Consider the following 25,008-nt stretch of genomic DNA (forward strand, 5'->3'; position numbering starts at 1 on the left):
CACTTCCTCAGCTGTATTGCAGGGACCCTCTGCATGTCCGGAGGAAGGTCTAGCTGGCTAGTTCAACCCAAATCATCTTTGTTCATTTGACAAGCGAAAGCCCTATCTTTTGCCCAAGATCTTAGAATTCTTATGGCTTTGTCTTTTGGAAAGCAGTAGCAAGTTAACTGACTTTCCATCTAAAGGTTATAAAAGGTAAGATTTATACACATACAAATCAGTAGAACGCAAGTCTGCACACAGATCACCAGGCTTAACCCCTCATATTAGAAATCCACTTGTCCCCCCAACCCACCGCTTTTGTTCAAGACAATCCTGTACTAGTTGGGGGTGATGCTTTGGGTGTATGGAAGTGGGGGGCTGGCAGACCAGCCAGCTGCATTGAATTACACAGACTATTGCCAGGAAGGTCCCAGTGTCTCAGATGGTGGCCAAACAGTGATGAGTCAAATACAGACAAGATGACCATGAGAGGCCCTGCACAGACCTTCCTGTGCACGCATGTGTGTGTGTGTGTGTGTGTGTGTGTGTGTGTGTGTGAGCATGTGCGCGTGCACCTGGGTGGGTGTGAGTGAGAGTGTACTTTGGTGATGGCATGTCTGCACCCCCCGCTCGGTGCTGAGTTCTTGGGACACAGTCAGCAGCAGATCGGTTGGCTGGTCGGTGATCATTCAGTGTCTTAGTCACCCTCCCAGTATCTCATTTTGCTTTGTTTCCTCACCTTGTGCTCACGTGTATTAACTATCTCCTTCACCCGTTAGTCTTCCTGCAGGAGAACAGGGTGTGTTTTCTGCAAGCTCGCCTCCCTGGGCACCGGCACGGGGCAGGCACTCAGTAACACTTGCTGGATGGAGGACCTCCTCATGGGTAAGTGGCACCAGGGGCTCGCAGCCCCCCAGAGAGGAGGAGGAGAGAAGGGATAGATGATGGGAATTTCTGGGAACGGGATGGACATGCTTTTCTTCATAATCCAGAAAGTGCCAGTGCATCCTGGCAGGCCGATAGCCAGAGGTACTGATTCTAGTAACTCATGCTGGGGCCCAGCTGTCCCTGCCATTTGACAAATGACTGGAAATGCCATCAAGAGGGTCAGGGCTGACAGAGAGGGAGGAACTGGAAGTGACTGATGTGGTTAGTGAGCAGAGATTGGAGCCTCCATGCACGCCCGTCATGTGCCCAGGACAGGACAGGGTGGAGAAATGTGAAGAGCCGCAGGGTAGATGGCCACCCAGGCTGGTGGACCTCGCACCGCTGCCCAGCTCATCCTCAGGAGGGCGCCGTGGGGGCCAGCACCGCGGCGGTCCCATGACTGCCCTGGGCCTCGCCGGACTGTCCAGGGCTGTTGTGCAGCTGCAGACAGAAGGAGCGTGTGATGCGGAGGCGAAGGGGCTGGCGCACCCACTCACCTTGCTGAGCATCTTCGGTGAGTCCCTGACCCGTGTCTGGGCTGCTTTTCCTCAGACCCCGTGCAGGGGCCGGTGAACCCGCCCTGACCGTTACCAGACCAGCTCTCCTGCTGAGGACTCGGGCCCCGGAGGGGGTAGGTAGCCTCAGACGGCTCCGAGACAGAAGCTGAAGTGCCGGCCGGCCGAGTGTAAAACAAACATGAATTCTGAGGACAAATGTCCTCAATGTCCAGAGCAGCTCCCAGCTGCTGAGGGTGTATGAGGGGCGACATGAGGTCAGCCCAGCCTAGGCCATCGCTTGCAGGTTCACGGACCGGAGCAGGAGCAAGTGTGCGCGCTGGGCCCTGCAGAAGGAGGGGGTGGAGCACTGGGGGTAGAGCTACTTAAAGAGACGCTGTGTCCTTCGTAACCTGAATAATCAAACCTCCCGTGTGGTCTGTTTAAACATCAAGTCGATGTTCAGGTATTACCATGTTAAATACTTTGTTTGATCGTGTACAAGGGTGACCTGTGGGGCTAATTTTCTGCGGCAAGCTCCTCCCCCCCCCCCCCCCGCCCCCATTGTGTAAATGCTCCTCCAACCTCAGATCAGGAGTCTCAGGGAGCTTAAGGACTTCCGCATTTATAGCACTGAGCTGGGGACAGGCAAGTGCCAGGGGTGCAAGGTTGTGGGGGACAACCTCTTGGTTAAGGAGGGGAAGCTGGGAGCCGGAAGTGGGCGGGCATGTGGGGTGGGAATGACCTCTGGGTCAGGGCGGATTCAGTCAGGGGGGAAGGAGCTTCCCCGTTAGCCACCTGCCCTACTGGGAAAACCCAAATCACCATTTTTTAAAAAACGAAGGTTTTGAGTAGGTGATCCAATCGCCTGGTCCAAATGCGGAAACTGTATAAAGCCGTGTCCACTGTGAAGTCGTGTTCCCCAGAGCCCACGGCAGTAACCATCCACACCAGTTTCCCGCCAGTCCTGTCTGGGTTTCTTTACGGGAATGCAGGCCAGCTCTGAGCCCATGCTCCTGCCTCCATTCTCACTCCATTCTCTGCCTGTGTTCTTTCAAGTTCACCTCGGGTTCTCCGTGCTCACAGCAGCACGGCCTCCTGCCTCTGGTGCGCCTGTCTGCTCCCGTCCTCGGACACAGCCTTCCCAGTGTCGCACTATTGTCAGCAACCAGCTTCTGTCCTGACAAAAGTCGGTCATTTCATCGTGGGCAAGTGTTTCTCATGGGGGGTTTCTGGCCCGGGTGGTGGGGGCGGGGATGAGTCAGGGAGGGAGTGGGTTTCTGGCTATGGGGGGGGGAAGGGATGAGTCAGGGAGGGAGTGGGTTTCTGGCTATGGGGGGTGGGGGCGGGGATGAGTGCTGTGACTTGGACAGATGCTTCAGGGGGTTTCACTGCCACTTTTCACTTTGAACAGCAACCCCCACCAACAGGAAGTGTTGGCTTTAATTTGCATTTCTGTTATGACTAGAGGCCCAGGGAACAAAATGTGTGCACTGGCTGGGGCCTCCCTCCCTCCCTTCCCTCGGCCGCCTGCTGGAGCTCCTGGACAACTCCCGTTCGAGGGTACGATTTGCATTCTATGCTTTTATTATATAGGATAAGTAGGATCGAGTATTTAAACAGTATTTTAGAAAGCATTTGTATTTCTCTTTCTGCAAACCGTTCATGTCCCTTCAACTACTGGGTTGTTCAGTTTGTCAGGAACTGTTGTGAAAGGTTTTAAATGGGGAAAAAAGGATTAGTGTCTGTCCTGCCCAGCTCACCTGACCAGGCTCTGCCTTTTATTGTCTTTGAGCTACTCTACAGTTTTTAAATTATAGAAAACGGATAATACTCATTACTTTAGTCCCAGGAACACAGTTCATTATTGCCTGTGAATAGACCTGATTCACATCAATTTGTAAATTCACTTTGGAATCCCTGTTTTCCGTCCAGGTGCTGTTCTTGGAACCTCCGGTTGAACCAGTTGGAACCTCCTACTTGCTTCCTCATTAGTGAACTAAGGAAATCTTCCTCCGTGGTTGCTATCCCATAGCTCCTTTCAAATCATTCCCCTCGCTGCTGAGAGCTCTGTTCATTAGAGACATCAGCCCTTCGTCTGGGATGAGTTGAAAATGCTTTCTTCCCGCCCAGGCCAGGTGGCTCTGCTGTGAGCGTCAGCCAGTGCACCAAAGGGTCATGGGTTTGATTCCTGATCAGGGCACACACCCAGGTTCCCAGTTCAATCCCTGGTTGGGGCGCCTATGGGAAACAACCAATGATGTTTCTCTCTCACATTGATGTTTCTCTTGCTCTCTCTCTCTCTGCCCGCCTGCCTTTCTAAAGTCAATTAAACAAAAAAGAATTCTGTTTGAGAATATACTATGAGAGTTGAGGGTTTTGTTTGTTTGTTTTTTAGGGAAAAGGAGGTGGAGGAAAGAGAGAAGGATGTGTATCTCAGATTGAGACCCTTGGAACGTGGCTCCTGAACTGAAGGAACTAGCAAATGTCTGAGAGACCAAGTAAGAATGTGTAAGCAAATGAAGGAACCAGTCATAATTGCTACATCAGTCCGGGGAAAGGATGGATTTGCAATGAAAAGTTCAATGTGGATCTGAGTTGGATGTTTTTTTAAAAAGCTGGTTGGGCCCGATAGGGCTGGGCGGCAGCTGCCACCCCCGAGCTGCACTGTGGGTTTCAGAGCCACTGGCTTTGGTTTCTGTTGTTTTGAGAGACAGGAATGAATGGTGCAAAAACAGACGAGGAAAAGATCGCTTCCAAGCAGATAAGGGACCTGCTGAAGCCCAGGAGCCCTGGGGGCCGGTGCTGATGGCAGGCGCTGGGAGACTTTCCGTACACGGCTACCTTCTTCCTTCAAAGTTCCAACAGGAAGGCTTCTGCCACCTTCCTGCTCCTTCCCTCATCCTGTCTTTGAACTCGTTAATTTTCTATTTCCTGTTCAGGCCCAGGCTCAGGGCAGCCAGGGATAAGGACAAGCAGCGAATACCTGCGTCTCTCAGCCCCCAGGCCCAGGGTGAGGAGCTCTCCAGGAGGCAGCTGTACAGGGACCCTCGGGACACTAAGACCATTCTTTGTGCCTCTGACCGACTCCCTTTTAAACCCTAGAAAGATCCAAATTGAAATGTCAGAGTGATTTATTTGTAAGCAGAGCCCCCACATTTTGGCTTGAGGATCAACAGCAGGAAGACACTGAACACAAATCACAAGATTTATACTGGAGACAAAAAAACGTGTGGTCCACAGTCCCATCTGTCTGGCCCTCCCATTAGTAGATACTCAGTTTCCAGAATTACTAAAAGATAATAAGAATTATAGCTTAATCTTTTAGAATCCTGATGATTCTCTTTAAACGAGCTAGAAAAGACTGGATTCCCATTCTTTTATAAACAGAGAAAATACAATTTATTCATTTTGTCCAAACCTAATCTGGCCTACTACCAAGGCGCTTTTGCCCACAAATGGATGTCTAATTTGTTGTTTAAAAAAGAGGACCAGGAGGAATATCTTTTGCTGCCAAGATCCTGTCACTCCTATTTCCTTCTTGTCCTAAATACAATTTCCCTCAGTCTGTTTTTCTTCTCCCGATCACTAACAAACTTCTCGAGTAGTCTCCCCATTCACTTCTTTATCCTTTGCCTTCTGTGGTCACTTGAGCCCTTTATCACCATGGCATCACCCTCAATCCCTCTTCCAGTCTGCTAGCTCCTTACCCTTGTCAGATCTCATTACTTGGAAAAAAATTACTTTTCTGTAACCCTTAGCCCTGTTGATTTCTCTAGAGAAGACTTTTTTTTTCTCCTTTTTAATCCTCACCTGATGTTTTTATTTTAGAGAGGAAGGGGGAGATCAGTGTGAGAGAAAACATTGATCGATTGCTTCCTGTACGTGCCCTGACCAGGAATCTAACCCAGACACTTTTTGGTGTCCTGGACAATGCTCCAACCCTACTGAGTCACCTGACCAGGGCAAGACTTACTTTTCTAATTTTGTTTAATTTTAAAATGTTCAGAATACAAATGTGGGGGGAAATGGTTCACCCCAAATGAATATTGGGTCCTCAAATGACATTTTTCTCCAGCTAACGTCTGTTCAACTTTCAAGATTCAGCTTACATATAATTTTTTAAGCCTTTCCTCATTCTTTCCCCTCCTGTGTTATACTTTCTCTGTATCCTGTAGTTTTGTATTTATTCTTGCTCGCACCTAACTCTGATATATAGGAAGAATGTTGTTTTTATTTAATTGATGCCCTCACTAGAATGTAAACTCTGTAGGGACAGCAAGTATGTCTGTTTTGCTCATTATCATATGATCAGCATTGAACACAATTGCTATAGCTCAAGTATTTGTGTTTGTGTGTGTGTGCTTTAATGTATTTTTATTGATTTCAGAGAGGGAGAGGGAGAGAAGGATCAATGATGAGAGAAAATCATTGATCAGCTGCCTCCTGCACAGGATTGAGCCTGCAACCTGGGCATCTGCCCTTGACCGGAATCGAACCCGGGACCCTTCAGTCCACAGACTCGATCCTCTGAGCCAAATCAGCTAGGGCTCAAGTATTTGTTAAATGAATGAACTAAAAATGTCTATACTGTCTCCTAAATTTCCTTAGCATTCTCCACCTTCAGTTATACTCTGCCTTATTTCTAGATAGTAGGAGCTATTTCTTGTCTTTGCACATCGTTATAAAGCCACCTGCAGTCTTTAAGGGGCTGTAAGAAGAAACATGTTAGGAGCATGGATGTTGACTTTGAGCAGCTCTGGGTCTCAGCTTCCTCTCCAGTATGAGGTTAAGAAATTGGACGAGATACAGGTTTTCAAATTGACCTGTTGAGCCAAACGGAATCTTAGGAAGCTTTTTCAGGGCTGCCTAATTGAAATGCCAACTTAGAACTTGTTGACTAGATGATTGCTAACCTCTCAAATCCGACTCTGAAACAGACCATGCATGAGCCTACCCTCAGAGCTCAAATTCTGACAAAGACCGATTTTTTATCGGCTCCTAGATATCAAGGAGGTCCTCCAATACACATTTGCTGGTTGAGTATTGACTACAAATAAGGTGCTGATGAGGACACACACTTGGTAAAACAAAGCTGCTGTCCAATGTGGGGGGGTCACCAGCCACCTACGATGGAATATGGCTAGTCCAAGTAGAGGTGTGCTGAGAGCATGACACACACTGGATTTTGAAGACTTAGTACAAAACAAGGATGTAAACTATTTCATTTGTTGTTAAACACTGAAATGTTTTGGCTATATTATTAAAGTTCTCACCCTTTATTAGATAATTTAGAATTGCACAGGTGTCCCATATTACACCTTTTCATTTGACAGCGGTTTTATGCAGCTTGTCAGTTTTGTGAATGTACATACCCTCTAACACCTGGCCTCTAGGGGTGTTCCGTGGCCAGCAGAATCAGTCACATGGAGGCTTATGAGAAGGAGCAGAATAACCTGCTCCACTGACCCAAACCTTCTGAGTCAGATTCTGCACTTTAAGGAGATCCCCCAGGTGATCATGTGAGCGCGAGTTTGAGGTCTGATGTAGAGCACAGTACAGGACGCCATCGGTCTCCTTATCCCTCACATTTTTGCTTCTCCAATCCCACTGGATCAGGGATTAACCTGGGGGTGGGGGGTCTATAGATGAGACCTAGGAATCTGTAAAAAAACCATTTTGTGCAATGTATTTTGTGCGTGTGCGTGTTGTGTGCATTTTTCACGAAATGGTGTATTGATTCTCCTGAGTAGTCGTTGTGAAAGGGTGGGCCCATCAGCAACATTGGGAACTTGTTAGAATGCAAAGGCATGCATCAGGCCAGCAATGATTAACAAGCTCTCCTGTGATCCTGCTTCAGAAGTTCGAGAGCCATTGAATTAGATACTGGAGGCAAAAGAGAGGGCCAAGCCACTTCTTGCATGAGGAGGAGGGTGATGCTGACATGAGCTGAGACTGGTTCACGTAAACTGGTTGGAGAAGTGGAGTGACAATGCATTAGATTCTAGATGTACTGAAACTGATGCTACTGACAAACTTCGTGTTTATGGAATAATTTTCTGTTTGTTCAGCCCAGTGTAAGGATTAAGAAAACAGGCTTTGTAGTTAACCAACCTGAATTTTTTGAGAACTGGTTCAAGTATTTTGAGTCTTTCTGAAAGCTGAAAAAAGTTAAGTTCAACTTAAATGTTCAAGTGAATGAATGATTTTCCATACACTGTTTTCATATAAAGTTAAACAGTCACCAATGGATAGCCCACTGTGCATGACCACCATGTGATAACAGTGTTTGGTTTGGTAAAGCAAATTGGACTAAATCACCAATGTATTAAAACCAGTTTTTTTAAATACATTTATTAACCAATGTTAACACATTAAATGAATCTATATATTGCTAGTCAGAGCAGCTTACAAAATGCCAGAATGCATCATAGAACTGGACAGCCACAATGAATAATTACAATGTGCATAGTGGCTAAGCTCAACATCTTGATATAGCTTTATGATTTGCAGAAATATTTTATAATGATTCCTAAAACAATCAATTATAATTTTACCTAAAACTTTTACAAAACCAGGCCACAATCTCTTTTTGAATTTTTTTTTTTTAACACACAGTTTTCACGCTGTAGTAACTTGGAAATGTGCAACCGTGTCAACGGAGACAAAAAAGCCAAAGTAACACGAATCTTACGTTCATGCAGCTATCAGTAAATAGTACACACTCTGGAATGGTTTTACATTGAAAGTATTTCCACAATAACTTGCTCTCATAGGGGTGGATCGAAGTTTTAAAACTTGGAAAATGATCAAGAGAAGGTAAGTGTTCTTGGTTACGATGTCTCAACCAGACCACGGCACGTGGCAACACTGACTAATCACACGGCAACAGGAAGGACGAGACGCAGGCCACCGCACAGCTCGGGGCGGTGCTGAAACGGTGCTAGGCAGTTCCTATGAGCCACTGGGCACCGCTGGGCAGCAGCTTGTCAATTAATGTGTGTCACTGCCATTTGCAGCAGCACCAGGACTGGGTGAATGATTATTTCACAGAATTGGTTACATTTTTAACTTTAGAGTGACCCTGACAAACCTCGAGAAAACTTTTTAAAAGGTTTTTCTCCTGATTCTTTCACTTCCATTGTGTGTAATTGCTTTAATAAATATCAAAGGTCTAAATAAATATTTACAAATTATTTCTCTAACCTTAAAAAATAACTAAATGATAAATGGGAATTTGACTTGGTCTAAGATCAGTCTTTGAAACAACATAAATTGTGAGATTTTTCTTTAAAAAAAAAAGTAATTTCAGTTTAGCTGGCTGTATTTTATATATCTATGTATAAAAAAAAATCATTATTCAACTATCGATCCATTCCTATTGGTAATGCTTCTTCATCCAGACATTCCGCAAAATACAGACTTTTTACAAACCACGGCATCTTTAATACAAGAAAATTAACATGCATTATTCTTCATTCTGTGTACAGTGATGGGGTTCATTAGTAGGCAATGACCCATTACCACAAACATAACGGCTTCTGTGAAACTTAAGTGCTTTCTTTCCTTTTAGCATTAACTTATAATATATGAGGTGACACCAGATAATAGGCAATCGATATTTGGGGAGGGAAGGGAAGCAGTAAATAAATTTGTATGCCCCATCTATAATTTCATGTATGGATTAAGGTAGTTTTTGGCTTATTTTTGTTTATTTTGTTACAAGCACTCATGTTAGGATAAAGATGAAATGTGCAAACTTTAAAATTTAAATATTCATTTTCTCTAAGATCCAGCTCAGTAAAAGATTACCCAGTTCCCTGCAATTTTAAACTACGAGATCAAAGCTAATAATTTGTTATAAAAGTTATATATTGAAAAGAAAATGAAAAACACAATTGGGAAACATTTAAGAAAAAATATGCAGGACTAGCACCTGCTGTGTCAACCCTGTTCCCTAAATTCAATCATATACCCACTGGCATAACCAATAGATAATGCCTTTAAACAGTAAATTAAGCTGAACAAAACCAGCTCAACAAGGTTAAGAAATAAATTTCACATCAAGGTAGTATGTTTTATTTCTGAAACAGTCCTGTAGTTCTTACATTCAGATCTATTTTAAAGGTTTGTTAAACTCACTTGTGTTCACCAGTTGTTTTTTTAAAGATCTGTTGTTTAAAGGTTAAAATCTCTGTAAAACCTAAAAATGTTTTAAAATTTGCTGTAAATGCAACAAATTCTCAATTAAATTTTATTTAAAATAATACCCTCCACTGATGTTACTTTTACCCTCGAAAAATTCCAGAGGGACATTAACAAAAGATTTAAACTACTGTGCAAAATCTCTTCACGAAAAGTGTTTAAAGGCTGGTGCAAATGGGAAGCAAATTCTAAACAAGTTTGGCTTCTTGGAAACAAAAACCGTTGTGTCTGAGAAGAGCAGTCGCCGGTGCCTCTCACAAGAACCGTCTCATCTTTTCCGGCGGCAGGTGCGCTTGTGCTCGGCGTGCCAGTGCTCCTGCTGGCACTTGATGGAGCAGTAGGACGTGTTCCAGCAGCAGTGGTACATGGCCTCCTCCTCACAGTTGTAGCACTGGAGGGGAAATCGTGACCAGAGTTTAAACGTGAGGTTCAATACACAGGACACTGGTTAATGTTATAGACTTTCGAAGTTGTGATTTTAAAGATCTTTTTGGCTCAACCGTAAACTCACATCATTGCCAAGAATATCAGAATATGTTTTATGTACTGAGCAGAATAGAATGGCAGGAAACAACGGAATGACTGTTATTAACAAATTCAAGCTTACCTGGCACAACAACCTGTTTTCTCTTTACGGGGTCATTACCGTCAGCACAAACATCTCTATTTCCTTACAAAGGTCTTGAGAGGACTCTGAGCAGATGAAAGAACAGGGACCTGTCTCCCCCCGGACAACCACTGCACTGGCACAATCTGTCGGCAGTGACTGTTGTGGAACTCTGGAATTTATTGCAGCCTTGCAACTCCCAGGGGAAGACTTGGACAGCAAGTTGTGGTTAATTATGACCAATTTCAGCTCCTAGCAGAGCAGCAGCTACCCACCACGACACAGGCAGCTGTGTGTGTGTTCCTGGAGCAGCTGTGCGAGCCAGGGCGGATAAAAAGGGCCTGTCCTCCCAACAGCGGGGATCTATGCTGACGGCTACTTAGGTACAGACAGAGGGGAGGTTGATGATGTTTCTCTCATTGTCACAAGCCCCCCGCTCTCCAACTGAAGTAACTCCCAGGAAAGTTAAAGGCCCTGTACCCTTTAATTTCCCCTTTTGGGCAGCCAGAAATTAAAGATTAGGACATTCAAAACCAACTGCACCGACAGTGAATATTAATGACGTGCATGCCCTAAGAGAGGCTCAGAAAAGATATTTAGTTTACACATCAGGCTGATTCTTGGCACAGCCAACAACAGACCCTGAAAAGAGGGAGAAAAAGAATTACAGAGTTACCATATTATTAGATTCAAATGCCCAGTGTTCAATAAAGAATCACAAGGCGTACAAAGGAACAGAAATGTCTGACCATTCAAAGGAAAAAATCAACAGAAACTGTCCATAAAAAGGGCCTAATGGCAGATATACTAGTCAAATACTTTATTAAAGATGCTCACAGAACTAAAGGAACATGTGGAGAAAGTCAAGATGTGTGAACAAAATGGAACTATCAATTTGAAAAAAAAAATCTGGAGCTGAAAAGTCTATGAACTGAAGTGGAAAAATTCACTAGAGAAATTCAAAAGCAGATCTGAGCAGGCACAAGACAGGACAATGGAAATTAAAAAGTATAAGGAAGGCCCAGCTAGAGTGGCTCAGATGGTTGAACGTCATCTGTGCACTGAAAGGTTTGATTCCTGGTCAGGGCACATACCTGGGTTGCAGGTTTGATTCCCAGTTGTGGAGTGTAGGGAAGGTAACCAATCCATGTTTCCCTCTCTCCCACTCCCTCTTTCTGAATATGTTCTTGGCTGAGGATTAAACACTAATAATAAAATTAAGTAATAAAAAAAAAAGTCTAAGGAAGCCCTGTGGTTGAGCATCAACCCAAGAACCAGGAGGTCCCTAGTTGAATTCCCAGTCAGGGCACACGCTTGGGTTGTGGGTTCAATCCCCAGTAGGGGGGCATGCAGAAGGCAGCCAATTGATGTCTCGCTCTCTCATCAATGTTTCTATCTCTCTATGCTTCTGCCTTCTTCTCTCTAAAATAAAAGTAATTTACAAATAAGTATAAGGAAAAGATTAAAGAAAATCAAATAGAGCCTATGGGATCCGTGGGGTACCAAGATAGGCATTTTTGGGTTCCCGGAAGAAGAAAGAGAAAAGGGCAGGGAGAGTATTTGAGGAAATAATGGCTGAGAGCTTCCCAATGTAAGATATTAACATAAACATTCAAAAAGCTCAATGAACTCCAAGAGACCCACATCAATATACACTATAACAACACTTTCAAAGGCCAAAGTTAAAAGAGAATCATGACCTGCCCTAGCCGGGTAGCTCAGTTGGCTGGAGAGTCATCCTGATAAGCCAAGGTTATGGGTTCAATCCCCGGTCAGGGCACATACAAGAATCAACCAATGAATGCATGAATAAGAGAAGCAACAAATCAATGTTTCTGTCTTTCTAAAATCAAATAAAAATCAAACAAAAAAGAGCATCATAAAGCAGCTAGAGAAGAAAACGGGCACATGTGAAGGATCATCAATATATGATCAGATTTCTTACTAGAAACTCTGGAGGCCAGTGGAAGACAGTGGACTGATATAATCAGGGTGCTAAAAGACAAAACTGTAAACAGAGAATCATATATTCAGCAAAACTGTCCTTCAAAGTTAAAGAAATTTTAAAATTCCCAGATAAACAAAAGCTGAGGGAGTTCCAAAGATCTCGGTGAGGGTTAATCCTGGACAAGTGTAAAAGCTAGTGCTATTGCGACAATGGCTTGTAACTGTACATTTTGTTTTCTAGATGATTAAAAGACTAATACATTTTTAAAAGTGTATTACTGTACATTTTGTTTGTAACTCCAAATCTTGTTTTCTACATAATTTAGGAGATTAATGCAGTTAAAAGAGCTATGTTTTGGGGACACAATGTACAGAGATGTAATTCTGTGACATTAACAACCCGAAGGGTGGGAACAGAGCTATATAGGAGCAGTTTTTAATGTGTGACTGAAGTGAAGCTGAATAAATTCATATTACAGAGTTATAACTTTAGGATGTTATGTGTAATCCCCATAGTAATGCAACCACAAAGATCTATAGAATATACACAAAGGAAAGAAATTTAAACATTTCACTACAAAAAAAACCTCAAAGACAGGAAATCAGGGATAAAAAGGTATAGGGTGTATTGAAAATAAACACAATGGCAGACATTCCCCTCTCAGTAATCACTTTGAGTTACATGGATTCAGCTCTCCAATCCAAAGGCACAGATTGGCAGAATGGATAAAAACACAGGACCCAGCTATATGCCACCTACGGGAGTCTCACTCGAGACAGAAATACATAAACAGGCTGAAAAAGAAAGGAGGGGAAAGATGTTCCATGCAAACAGTAATCAAAAGAGAGCAGGTGGCTATACTAATATCAAGCAAAATAGACTTTAAATAATTAAAAAGCTTACAAAAGAGATAGACACTATATAATTGTTGTGGGTTTTTTTTTTGCTATATTGAGTTTTATTAATATAAACATTTATGTACCTAATCAAAGACCATCAAGATATATGAAGCAAAAACTGACAGAACTGAAGGGAGAAACAGACAGTTCTGCCATAATAAATAGCTGAGACTTCAGCACCCGCCTCACAATAATGGATAAAACAACCGGACAGAAAATAAGGAGAGAAGGGGACTTAACACAATAAACGAGGTCTAAGAGACGTCTACAGAAGCCTCCCCAACTAGGGCACACATTCTTCTCAAGTGCACATGGGACATTTTCCAGGATAGACCGTATGTCAGTTCACCAATTAAGTCTCATATCATGCAAAGTATCTTCTCGGACCACAGTAGATCAAGTAAGCAATCAAAAACAAAACTTGAAAAGTCACAAAACTGTGCAAATTAAATATACATTTTTAAACAACCAATGTATCAAAGAAGAAATCACAAGGGAAATTAGAAAACACAATATACCAAAATTTAAGAGACGCAGCAAGACAATGCTCAGAAGGAAATTATTAGTTGCAAATACCTACCTTACAAAAAGATCTCAAATCAATAATCTAAAAGTCCACCTTAAGGAACTGGGAAAAACAAACTAAACCCAAAGCTAGCAGAAGGAAGGAAATAATAAAGATTAGAGCAGACCTAAATGGGAATAGAAAAACAGAGAAAAAAAAATCAAACTGAAAGTTGGTTCTTCAAAAAGGTCAACAAAATTGACAAACCTAGAGCTAGATGGACTAATAAAAAAAGAGGACTCAAATTAATAAAATCAGAAATGAAAGTGGGGAGCTTACTGATTCCATAGAAATAAAAAAAATGTTAACAAGGCACTATTAACAATTATACAAACCAATTGGATAACCTAGATAAAATACACAAATTCCTAGAAACAAAACCTACCAAGACTAAATCACAAGCAGAAAATCTGAGGAGACCCGTAACTAGTAAGGGGACTGAATTATTAATTAAAAAAAAATCTCCCAATACAAAAGAACTCTGTACCTGATGTCTTCTAATTCACCAAATTCTTAGTTGGAGAAGAATACCAATTCCTCTCAAATTTTAATCACAGATGGTTGAAATAAAAATCAATTAATGTAATATATACCACATCAACATAATGAAGGGAAAAAACAGCACATAATCATTTCAATTGATGATCAAAAGAAAAAGCACCTGACAAAATTCAACATCTTTCCTGAAAAAAACACTCAACAAAACAGGAACAGAAGGAAACTACCTCCACATAAAAGCACATATGAAAAACCCACTGCAAACATCATACTCAATGGCAAAAGTTTTTCCTCTAGATCAGGAACAAGACAAGGAGGCCTGCTTTTCACTTCTGTTCAATAGAGTACTGAACATTCTAGCCAGAGCAATTCAGCAAACAAGACATAAAAGCCATACAAATTTAAAAGGAAAAGTACAGTTGTATGTTTACATATGATATGATCTAGGATGTAGAAAACCCCAAAGATTTCAGAACAAAGTATCAGATCTAATAAATGAATTTAGCAAAGTAGCAGGATACTAAGTCAATTTACTGAAGTCAGTTATATTTCTATAAACGAACAATAAATAACCTAATAAGGAAACTAGAGGCCCAGTGCATGAATTCATGCATGGGTGGGGTCTGGCCAGCCCGCCCCGATGGGGGCCGATCGGGGCTGGGCCAGTGGGGGGGAGGGGCCGGCAATCAGGGCCCAAATCGGGCCGGTTGGCCACTGCAGTGCATGTCATAACAACCGGTCGTTCTGGTCATTTGGCTTTTATATATATAGATATTGAAAATAATTCTATTTAAAATTGCTCAAAGTAAGAATAAAATACTTTGAAATTAACAAGGAGGTGAAATACTTGTACAATGAAAATTAAAAAATATTGCTGAAATTAAAGAAGACATAAATAAATGGAAACACATCCCATGTTCACAGATTAAAAGACTTAACATTGTTAAGATGTCAATACTATTGAGAGTGATCTATGTATTCAATGCCAATTCCTATCAAAATCCCAATGACATTTTTAAAAAATGTATTTTAATTCATTTCAGAGAAGAAGGGAGGGGGAGAGATAGAAACATCAATGATGAGAATCACTGATAAGCTGCCTCCTGCACATCCCACACTGGGGATCGAGTCCTCAACCCAGGCATATGCCCTGACCAGGAATCGAACTGCCACCTCCTGATTCATAGGGCAATGCTCAGCCACTGAGCCATGCCAGCCGGGCACAATGACATTTTTAGTAGAAATAGAAAAGCCCATTCTAATTTTCATGTGGAATCTCAAGGGACCTTGATAAGCCAAAACAATCATGAAAAAAAAAACACCCAATCTGGAGGACTACCACTTCCTAATTTCAATACTTATTACAAAGTTACACTAATCAAAACTATGTGGTATTGGCGTAAAGATAGACACAGACCAGTGGAATAGAACAGAGAGCCCAGAAATAAACCCTTATATTTTTGATCAAATGATTTTCGATGAGGGTGCCAAGACCATTTAATGGGGATAAGTCTTTTAACAAATGGTGCTGGAAAGAAACTGAATCTTTATCTAACATATAAAAAATTTAACTTGAAATGTATCAAGAACATAAATATAAGACCTAAGACAACAAAACTCTTAGAATAAAACATAGGATAGAAGCTTCACAACCCCACATTTAGCAATGATTTCTTAGATATGACACCAAAGGCACATATAACTAAAGAGAAAATAGACAATTTAGACTTCATGAAAATGACCCACAGACTGAAGAAAATATTTGTGAATCATATATCTGGTAAGAAATTAATGCTAAGAATATTTAGAGAGCTCCTAAAACTCAATGACTAAAACCTCAATTCAGAAAAGGGCAAGGGACTTGAGTAGACATTTATCAAAAAAGATACAGGAATGTCAATAAGTACATGAAAAGATGCTCAACATAACTAATCATCAGGGAAATGCAAATCAAAACTACAATGAGATTCCACTTTCTATCCATTTGGATGGCTACCATCCAAGTAAAAAAAACAAATGTCGGTGATGTAAAATGGTGCAGCTCCTGTGGAAACAGTATGGAGTTGCCTCAAAAAATTAAAGACAGAATTACTATATGATCCAACAATCACACCCAAAAGAATTAAAAGCAGTGTCTCAAAGAGATATGTATATACCCATGTTTATAGCAGCATTGTTCACAATAGTGAACATCAACATGTGAATAAATAAGCTGAATGTGGTATATAAATATTTTTCAGCTTTAAAAAAAAGGAAAATTCTGCAATATGCTACAACATGGATGAACCTTAAGGACATTACATGAAAAAGGACAAATATTATACGATTGCCCTTTACCACAGAATATGCTATTATTATCAAGGTTATTTATGACCCAAAACTAGTGGTCAGTTCTCAGCCCTCATCTTATTTGGCACTGTTGGGAGATAATTTTAATAGTCACAACTTTGGGGGACAGAGAGGAGGAGGTGCTACTGGCATCCAATGGGTTCAGGCAGTTAAACATCCTGTAATATACAGGACAGCTCTCTCTTCCATGAATTTTTGGTCCAAATGTTAATAGTACTGAGGTTGAAAATCTGGTCTAACCAAAGGGGAGGAAGGAATTTATGTAATTAAGACTGGGAGAAGAAAATGGTACAAGAGTAAAAATTAAGATTTCAAGCTGAGTTGATAAAAAAAAATGGTGGTATCATTAATAGATACCCATAAGGAGGATGAACAGGTAATGGCAAGGAAGATGAGACTGAGTTTTGGAAATAGATACTTGAAAATACATCCATATAGATATGTAGGTTCTATAAAAAGACAGCTAGACAGATATACAGACTGATATAGACAGACCTACAGATATAGATATAGATTTGACAGTTGATAGTAAGAGTCTTAGGGCAGGACCCAGGAAGAATAGCCTACTATTAGAAAAATATGGACAGCCGTTTTAATTTTTGGAAATAGTTGTAATGAGTCAGATCTGTGTTTTAAATCTTGGGCCTGTGTTAATTAGTCATGTGAGTTTGGAACCAAGTTTATTTAACTTCTATCTTAGTTTCACAATCTTTAAATAATATTTTAAGCAGCACCATCCTTTCTCCTAAGTACCCTATCACCTTATTTATGCACTCATTTTATATCTCTCCCTTTCTTTGTGTATATATTGATATCTCTTTCTTATATCTAATTTTAACATCCAATTTTTTGGCATGACATACCTACATTCTGTCCTACAACACTAGTCTTTCTTACAACAATGTAAGATTTAATTATAACACAGTAACAATTCTAAATATTTTACCAGTCTACTTGAAATGACATGAGCTGAAGCAGCTTAGAAGGTGAGTTCCAGCTCTACCAACCAAGTTTTTACTGTTCAAGCTCATAAGCCTCAAATTCCTCACCTATAAAAATGGGTATAAATCAAAGCAATATGGTATTGGCATAAAAACAGACACATAATCAGTGGAACAGATTGAAGAGTCCAGAAATAAACCCATACACATATGACCAACTAATTTAACACAAAGCAGCCAAGAATATAGCTTCTTCAATAAATAGTATTAGGAGACTGGGCAGCCACATGAAAAAAACACACACAAAAAACTGAACCACTATCTTATACCATATACAAAAATCAACTCAAAATAGATTAAAGACTAAAATAGGAGTAAGAGCTCCTAGTTATCAGTCTTGATGATCTTAAAAAAATTTTTATTCACACCAAAGCAAAGCAAACAAAAATAAACAAGTTGGGCATATTAAACTAAAAACCTTCTGTACAGTGAACAAAACCATCAACAAAATGAAAAGGTAACCACCCGTGGAATGGAAAAAAATATTTGCAAATCATATATCTGATAAAGGGTTAATATCCAAAATAAATAAAGAAACCATACAACTCAACAGAAAACAAATAAATAATCCAATTAAAGCATGGGGAAAGGACTTGAATAAACATTTCTCCAAAGACATACTGATGGCCAACAGGTCCATGAACATGTGCTCCACATCTCTAATAATCAGGGAAATCCTAATCAAAACCACAATGAGATTATCACTTTACAACTTTTAGAAGGGCTAGTACCAAAAAGAGGTAAGTGCTGGTAAGAATGTGGAAAAAAGGGAACACTTGGTACACTGTTGGTAGGAATGTAAAACGGTGCAGCCATTATGGAAAACAGTATGGAGGCTCCTCAAATATTTAAAAACTAGAGGCCCAGTGCACAAATTCGTGCACAGGTGGGGCCTGTCTGCGGCCAGGCCTTCCAGGAGGAGGAGACAGCGGTAGATTGGCCAGCTGGGCTGGCCTGCCCTGATCAGGGCCTGGTCAGGGCCGGGCCAGCTGGAGGGAGGGGCTGTGGGTGATTGGCTGGCGGGTCCTGCCCCCGATTAGAGTGGGGGGGCCACTTGTGGGTGGGGCCAGCCATGGGGAGGGCCTGTGGGCAATGGGCCGGATGGCCCCGCCCCTGAATGGGGTCAGGGGGACCAAGCGGGGGGGTCAGTGGCCAGGGGAGGTTAGCTGGCCAGCCCCACCCCTGACTGGTGTGGGGGGGCCGATCAGGGGTGGACCTGGCTTGAGGGAGGGCCGTGGGCTGATTGGGGTGGTGGGAACTGATCGAGGGTGGGGCCGACCATGGGGAGGGGTTGTGTGCCGATCGGGGTGGGGTGGGTCGCTGGCTTTTAATACACACACACACACACACACACACACACACACACACACACACATATATATATATACACATATATATATATATATTTATAGATAGACAGAACTGCCATATGGATCCAGAATCCCATTGTGGGTATTTATCCAAAGGGGTAGGGGGTGGGGGGGAAATTGGACCACTATCTTACACTGGTATAGTGTTCACTATGGCATATTCACTATAGACAACATTTTGACAAAACTTGAAAGTGTCTGTCAATGGATGAATAAATAGAGAATGATACACACACACACCCCCACACACACACACACAATGGAGTATTATTCAAAGAAAGAAGGAATTCCTGCCATTTGTGACAACATGGATGGAGCTGGAGAACAGTGTTATGCTAAGTAAAACAAGTCAGACAGAGAAAGACAAATACGCATGGTATCTATCACTTATATATGGAATCAAATGAATAGGTATAATAGGACCAAATTCACACATGTAAGTGCTATAAAAGGCAGTATTACAATTCTTTATTACAGCCTCCTCTTCCCATTTCCTTGATTGTTTGGTAAACTTATGGGGATTTCTTCTCTTAAATCTAGTGTCCACTTTCTGGCTTTCTCTTTTCTTTGCATGAAGGTAGAATTACAGACATGGTGTAAGGGTATTGTCCTTGAGCACACCTTAATTTCCATATAATGGCATTATTCCATTATTCATCTCTTTTTCCTACCAACTTATTTACAAAGACTTTTCTTTATTATATGCTAACTTTCCCTTTTCCTTCTTGCCCAATTTTTGTAATAATTTTTATGTTTACTTCCCTCATGAAACATTTACTTTACATGTATTTAAAGACTCTTTTCAGAACATGGTCTGGATCAAATGAAGAATCACTAAACTTCCTACAGTAATTCATTAAAATTAAAACCAAGTTACAAACGTTTGGGGGGAAAAAATCCCCTTCCCCCTCCCCGCCCCACCCCAATTACCTGAGATCTGTGGAGAATGTGTATGCTCGGGAGTTTCTAATATAAGTGGGAGACAAGAGTCACAAACAGGATACAATGAAAAATGAACTATTTCTCAGATTCTAACTGGAGTTAGAGACCAATGAGATGTTACCATCATAAAGTAAAAGTAATCAATTTCTTTAATATAATCTAATATATAAATGTTAAGTGCTAAATTCTGAAAATCCTTTATTTGCTATTGTGATAATTACATTTCTAATTTCACAATTTAGGTTATTACCTATCAGGAGCTAACAGGCAAAAGTCAGGGCCAGCCAATTTATCCCAATAAAATACTTGCACACATGGAAAGGTTATATAAATTAATTGTACTAAATATGTTATATCATAATCTCAATTTAGCAAAATAATCCTAAACAAAACTGTGGGGTCTGGAGTTGAGAAATTATAGGACTTTAAATAAAATTTTAAAATTAATTAGCCCTGGTTGGGTGGCTCAGCTGGTTGGAGCAACACTGCGTATACCAAAAGGTTGTAGGTTCCATTCCTGGTCAGGGCACATACCTAGGTTGTGGGTTTGATCCCTGCTCAGGGTGGAAATGGAAGGCAACCAATCAAAGTTTCTCTCTCTTTCTTTCTAAAAAATCAATTAAAAAACAACAACATATCCTTGGGTGAGGATTAGAAAATTAATTAAAGCTGACAATTTCACGGATAATATTTGCATATGCCACATATATCATTCTGAATTTTCATTATACCTGTATATTTTCAATAATCAGATGCTTAAAAAATATATTGATATTTACCCACTGCTTCTTCTTGGTCTGAGAAATTAGTTGTTTGTGCTGTGTTGCTAGCTTCTTGATTTCCTCTACAAACTCTTCTTTACACTTTTCCTTTACTTGTTTACATTTTCTGTCCATCTCACCCTGCATATTGGCGACAGCCTTATTTACAGCTTGTCTTTTTTCTTCTTCCATTTCAGAACGCAGCTGAAATGAAGAACAAGTTAACCCACAATATGTCAAGTCATAATTTACAAAGGCCTTAATACATAGTTTCTACTTAAACGATGTACCTCTTCCCTTTATTTCATGAAGAGCTGTGAATATTTAGGTGAGAAATATTTAGGTATTGTTGATTGAAATAGCATAAAAGATATTTTATTATATTCCTATTTTTAGTTTTCAAAAGCAGCTGTCTGGCTGAGACATGAGTGAAAGAAGCTAAACTGCTACAGGGAAAGACTCACTCACTATGCCCAGGGGTTAGAGGACCAGACACACTGTGTGGGCTCCTTACCTTTTCTAGAGCTTCTCGTACAACTCTTTCAGTTTCTCGCTTGTGATCAGACTTCATTCGGTCTTTAAAGTCATTGAAAATTTTGGTGTATTTGTCGTGGCACATGCTTTGACACACTCCATCACTGGTGGTCTGGGTGCTTCGATGCAGCATTCTTGGTGAAGAGGCACTTAACTTCTTGGTCTGAGTTGACACTGAAACTTTTTCGATTGGCTGAGGCAATGTGGGGATTTCCTGGCTGGAACTGACTGCTTCAGTTTCAGGCTCTGGTTCCTAAAGGTAAGGAAAGTCCTTCAATGTAAAACTCAACCATTAACTCACTAGTTCAAGAATAAGCTCTATCAGGATAAAACCGTGATACACATAAATAGCCATACAAGAAACTGTTTTTAAAAAAACACATGTAATTAACAGAAAATACATGCTATTAGATATATTTTGCCACAATTAAATATTAAAAATGGGAAAAAAAACAACTAAAATCCCATGCAATTAGTAGCTACAATGGTTCTAAACAATAACTTCATCTACAATTTCATTACATGTTAATACTCATTTGATTTTGAAAGACTAAACAAAAACATTTATCATTTTAAATCATTATCAATTTAGAGTCACTTTTTGGACTAGATTTATTAACAAATTTCTTAAAATCCTAAACCACTTTTCAATGAACATGTGTTTGGCCTATACCCTAATATACACCTGGATTTAAAACATGCATGAATTACATACTTTAAAAGGTTGAGCTTAACCACAGTTTCCTCCAGTTTTAAAATGCTGGCCTAACTGATGTACTAGACAAACACAATCCTATATAATAATCCTACATACTAAATAGGTAATATGCAAATTGACCATCACTCCAACACACAAGATGGCCATCCCCATATGGACATAAGATGGTCAGCAGGGAAGGGCAGTTGTGGGCCATCAGGCCAGCAGGATAGGGCATTTGGGAGGGACCAGGCCAGCAGGGGAGAGCAGTTAGGGGTGACCAGGCCAGCAGGGGAGGGCAGTTAGGGGTGACCAGACTGGCAGGGGAAGGAAGTTAGGGGCAATCGGGCCAGCAAGGGAGCAGTTAGGCATCGATCAGGCTGGCAGGGGAGTGGTTAGGGGGTGATCAGGCTGGCAGGAAGAAATGGTTAGGGGCAATCAGGCAGGCGAGCAGTTGGGAGCCAGCAGTCCTGGATTGTGAGAGGGCAGTCAGACATTCCTCAAGGGGTCCCAAATTGGAGAAGGTGCAGGCTGGGCTGAGGGACACACACATACACACACACACGCACGCACGAATTTCATGCACCGGGCCTCGAGTTTATTTAATAATGCTATGAGAACATATTAGAGTTCCAGGAAATGCCAAAACGTGCACTCCCACTTAGCCAGATTTGGTCAGTAGTTGCTTAATTGAGGCGGAGGCTCGGCATATGTGTGTTTTTCCAGTGATAGTACGTGACAGAAAGGTCAGAAGACTGGGTTCAAACTTGGTTGATATTATCTGACTGATGGCAATGCCTTTTACAAGTACACATCACGAGCAACTGTCTTGACTGTAACTTTGAAAACGTTTTCTGTGCCAATGCCACCAGGAAACTGCAAGGTGCACAACTTACTTCTTTTTTGGGTTCCACACTTTGATTACGTCGCCCTTTCTTTGCTCTTGGTTCCTGAGTGACCTTTAGCTGTGGGCATCATAAAAGTAACAGCATATTATTCCAGACACTGAAACACTTCTCTGCTGAAAATACTAGCTATGGACCCACAGGTAAGAAGTAACTCATTCCATTTCACGAAGTCACATCTTACTCATTACTGCTCTGATATGCAGGGCTTGAAAGAGCTAATATGCCTTTGGAAGAGCAGCAGTGCACTTAACTCTTCAAACAGGTAGGATCTGATCATGGTGTGGGTGGCTTAGCTATTTGAAATGGGTTCAATTTCTTTTGCAGAGCACTTTACAAATGTTAACACGAAAAAAAGACTTGCAGAGCAGTCTTTACAGTAAGGAGTGTGCATTAACAATGTTCACATTTAAAATAATAACTGATGTGTAGTTTCTATGTGGACACCACTCACTTGCTCATTGCTGGTAGAGGAGATACTGGATTCTGCCTCCTCCTCCCCACGGTCCTCATTCTTAGACTTCCAAAATCTTCCTTCACGAAGAAAACGCTGATGCAGTTCCAGCTCATCACAAGCCTTTTTCCAACCCATACTGCGTTTAACATGCAGCCGATGGACATTGACTGTGATGTCCTGTATGTTTTCAGAAGGAATCCAAGCCCTAGCAATATTTAAAGGTATAGTTAGAAAATTCCAAAATGGTGGTGGACTCCATCCATTGTAAAGTATGGTTTGTGGAAATTCCAATTTACTGACCTGTTAGCTATGGTTTGAATAAAAACTTACCAATAACTGAAGTGTCTCAAATATCTCAGAACTATTTTCTTTAACCAGCTTAACATTGTCAGGGTTTATATATACATTTTGCATAAGTCCTTTTAAAATGTTATCTCTTATTGATCTAAATACTCTAAGTTACTTAAAATCTAGCTATTTGCAGATTAGTACAGAATCATTTGAAAATGCCCAGATATTTTCATGAGATTCATACATACGAGGGCTTCTAAAAAATATTATTTAGTGAGTCATATTTATATCACATCCCTACTCATTAGCTGAACCATATTTAATGAACAGAAAAGTGTCTGACTCATTCAGCAATGAAGTACACAGCTATGAACACAACTTCAAGTGTCTCTGAATTATGTGTAATATTGATCTAAAACTACAGAATGAAAAAATGTACTTGGTTCTATTGGAAAAAATGCTGACAATTTTCTTGGGCACAAATCATTAGATTGGACTGAAATAATATTGAGAATACTGTTTACTGTGTGCTGGTGAAGGCACCACAAAGCATACAACAGTGAGTGAGGCCCATTTGACCTTGAGTATTACTGCCACCAACAAAGGTATTTTGGTTCACTTTTAAAAGCTGTGGGTTGCCGAAACCGGTGTGGCTCCGTGGATAGAGCGTCGGCCTGCGGACTCAGGGGTCCCGGGTTCGATTCCGGTCAAGGGCATGTGCCTTGGTTGCGGGCACATCCCCGGTGGGGGGTGTGCAGGAGGCAGCTGATCGATGTTTCTCTCTCATCGATGTTTCTGACTCTCTATCCCTCTCTCTTCCTCTCTGTAAAAAATCAATAAAATATATTAAAAAAATAATAATAAAAAAATAAAAGCTGTGGGTTTTTATAGAGATTTCTGTTATGAACAATGCTGACTACCTGTAACAAACTACTGAACTGTGAGAGTATTTTCCCCTTAAATTATCTACTTGTGCCCTGGATATAATAAAATTACTATCTATTCTTAACATGGGACTTAATTCTCAATGTCGTTCATAATACATTCTTTTTAAAATATATTTTTATTGTTGATAGTATTACAGATATCTCTCATTCCCCCTCCCCCTTTTACCTCCCTCTTCCCAGCCCCTACCCACCCCCGCAGGTCTTCACTACCCTACTGCCCGTGTCCATGGGCTATGCATATAAATGTCCTCTTTAATCAACTCCATTATTGTAAGTAATCAGATTTCACTTTTAAAGGTATCAGTGGGTATGTGATCTGATCTACAAAAAAAATAACTGAAATGGCAAACAAACACTCCACAATTTAAAGTTAATAAACAGAGGTATAATCTAATTTGGCTGTATCTATACATCTGTCAAACCTGATTCTTTGAATATATGCAGAATAAGATGGTGCAAGGACACAAATCTAACCACTGGACCTTCCCTGGTATCAATTTAGAAATTTCTACAGATTAGTGTTTCTACAGAAAAGCTGCACTAACTCACTTGTGACGTGTGCATTGCTTCCCAGCTGGTTTTGATGGAAAGCTGAAACAAACTGAATATGAGCATGTAACATTAAAAAT

The 25,008-nt window shown here is 41.0% G+C and overlaps 1 protein-coding gene across 13 annotated transcripts in view; it reads right to left on the minus strand.

Moving 5' to 3' along the window:
• Positions 1-2,987: 2,987 nt before the first annotated feature.
• ZMYND11 (zinc finger MYND-type containing 11) overlaps positions 2,988-25,008 on the minus strand; it is a 142,425-nt gene continuing 120,404 nt past the window's right edge. For 7 of the 13 annotated variants that reach the window (XM_079759410.1, XM_079759415.1, XM_079759411.1 and 4 more), the window contains 5 exons: positions 23,139-23,346; positions 22,676-22,744; positions 21,063-21,335; positions 20,567-20,752; positions 2,989-9,999 (listed from right to left, as the gene is read on the minus strand). In XM_079759410.1, coding sequence (XP_079615536.1) covers positions 9,877-9,999; positions 20,567-20,752; positions 21,063-21,335; positions 22,676-22,744; positions 23,139-23,346 — 859 coding nt within the window. In that variant the 3' untranslated portion in view covers positions 2,989-9,876. Of the gene's footprint in view, positions 10,000-20,566; positions 20,753-21,062; positions 21,336-22,675; positions 22,745-23,138; positions 23,347-25,008 lie in introns of all 13 variants that reach the window. The other 6 variants (XM_079759407.1, XM_079759406.1, XM_079759408.1 and 3 more) reach the window with 3 other exon arrangements.

Source organism: Cnephaeus nilssonii (assembly GCF_951640355.1).
Source record: "Cnephaeus nilssonii genome assembly, chromosome: 1".
Taxonomy (NCBI): Eukaryota; Metazoa; Chordata; class Mammalia; order Chiroptera; family Vespertilionidae; genus Cnephaeus; species Cnephaeus nilssonii.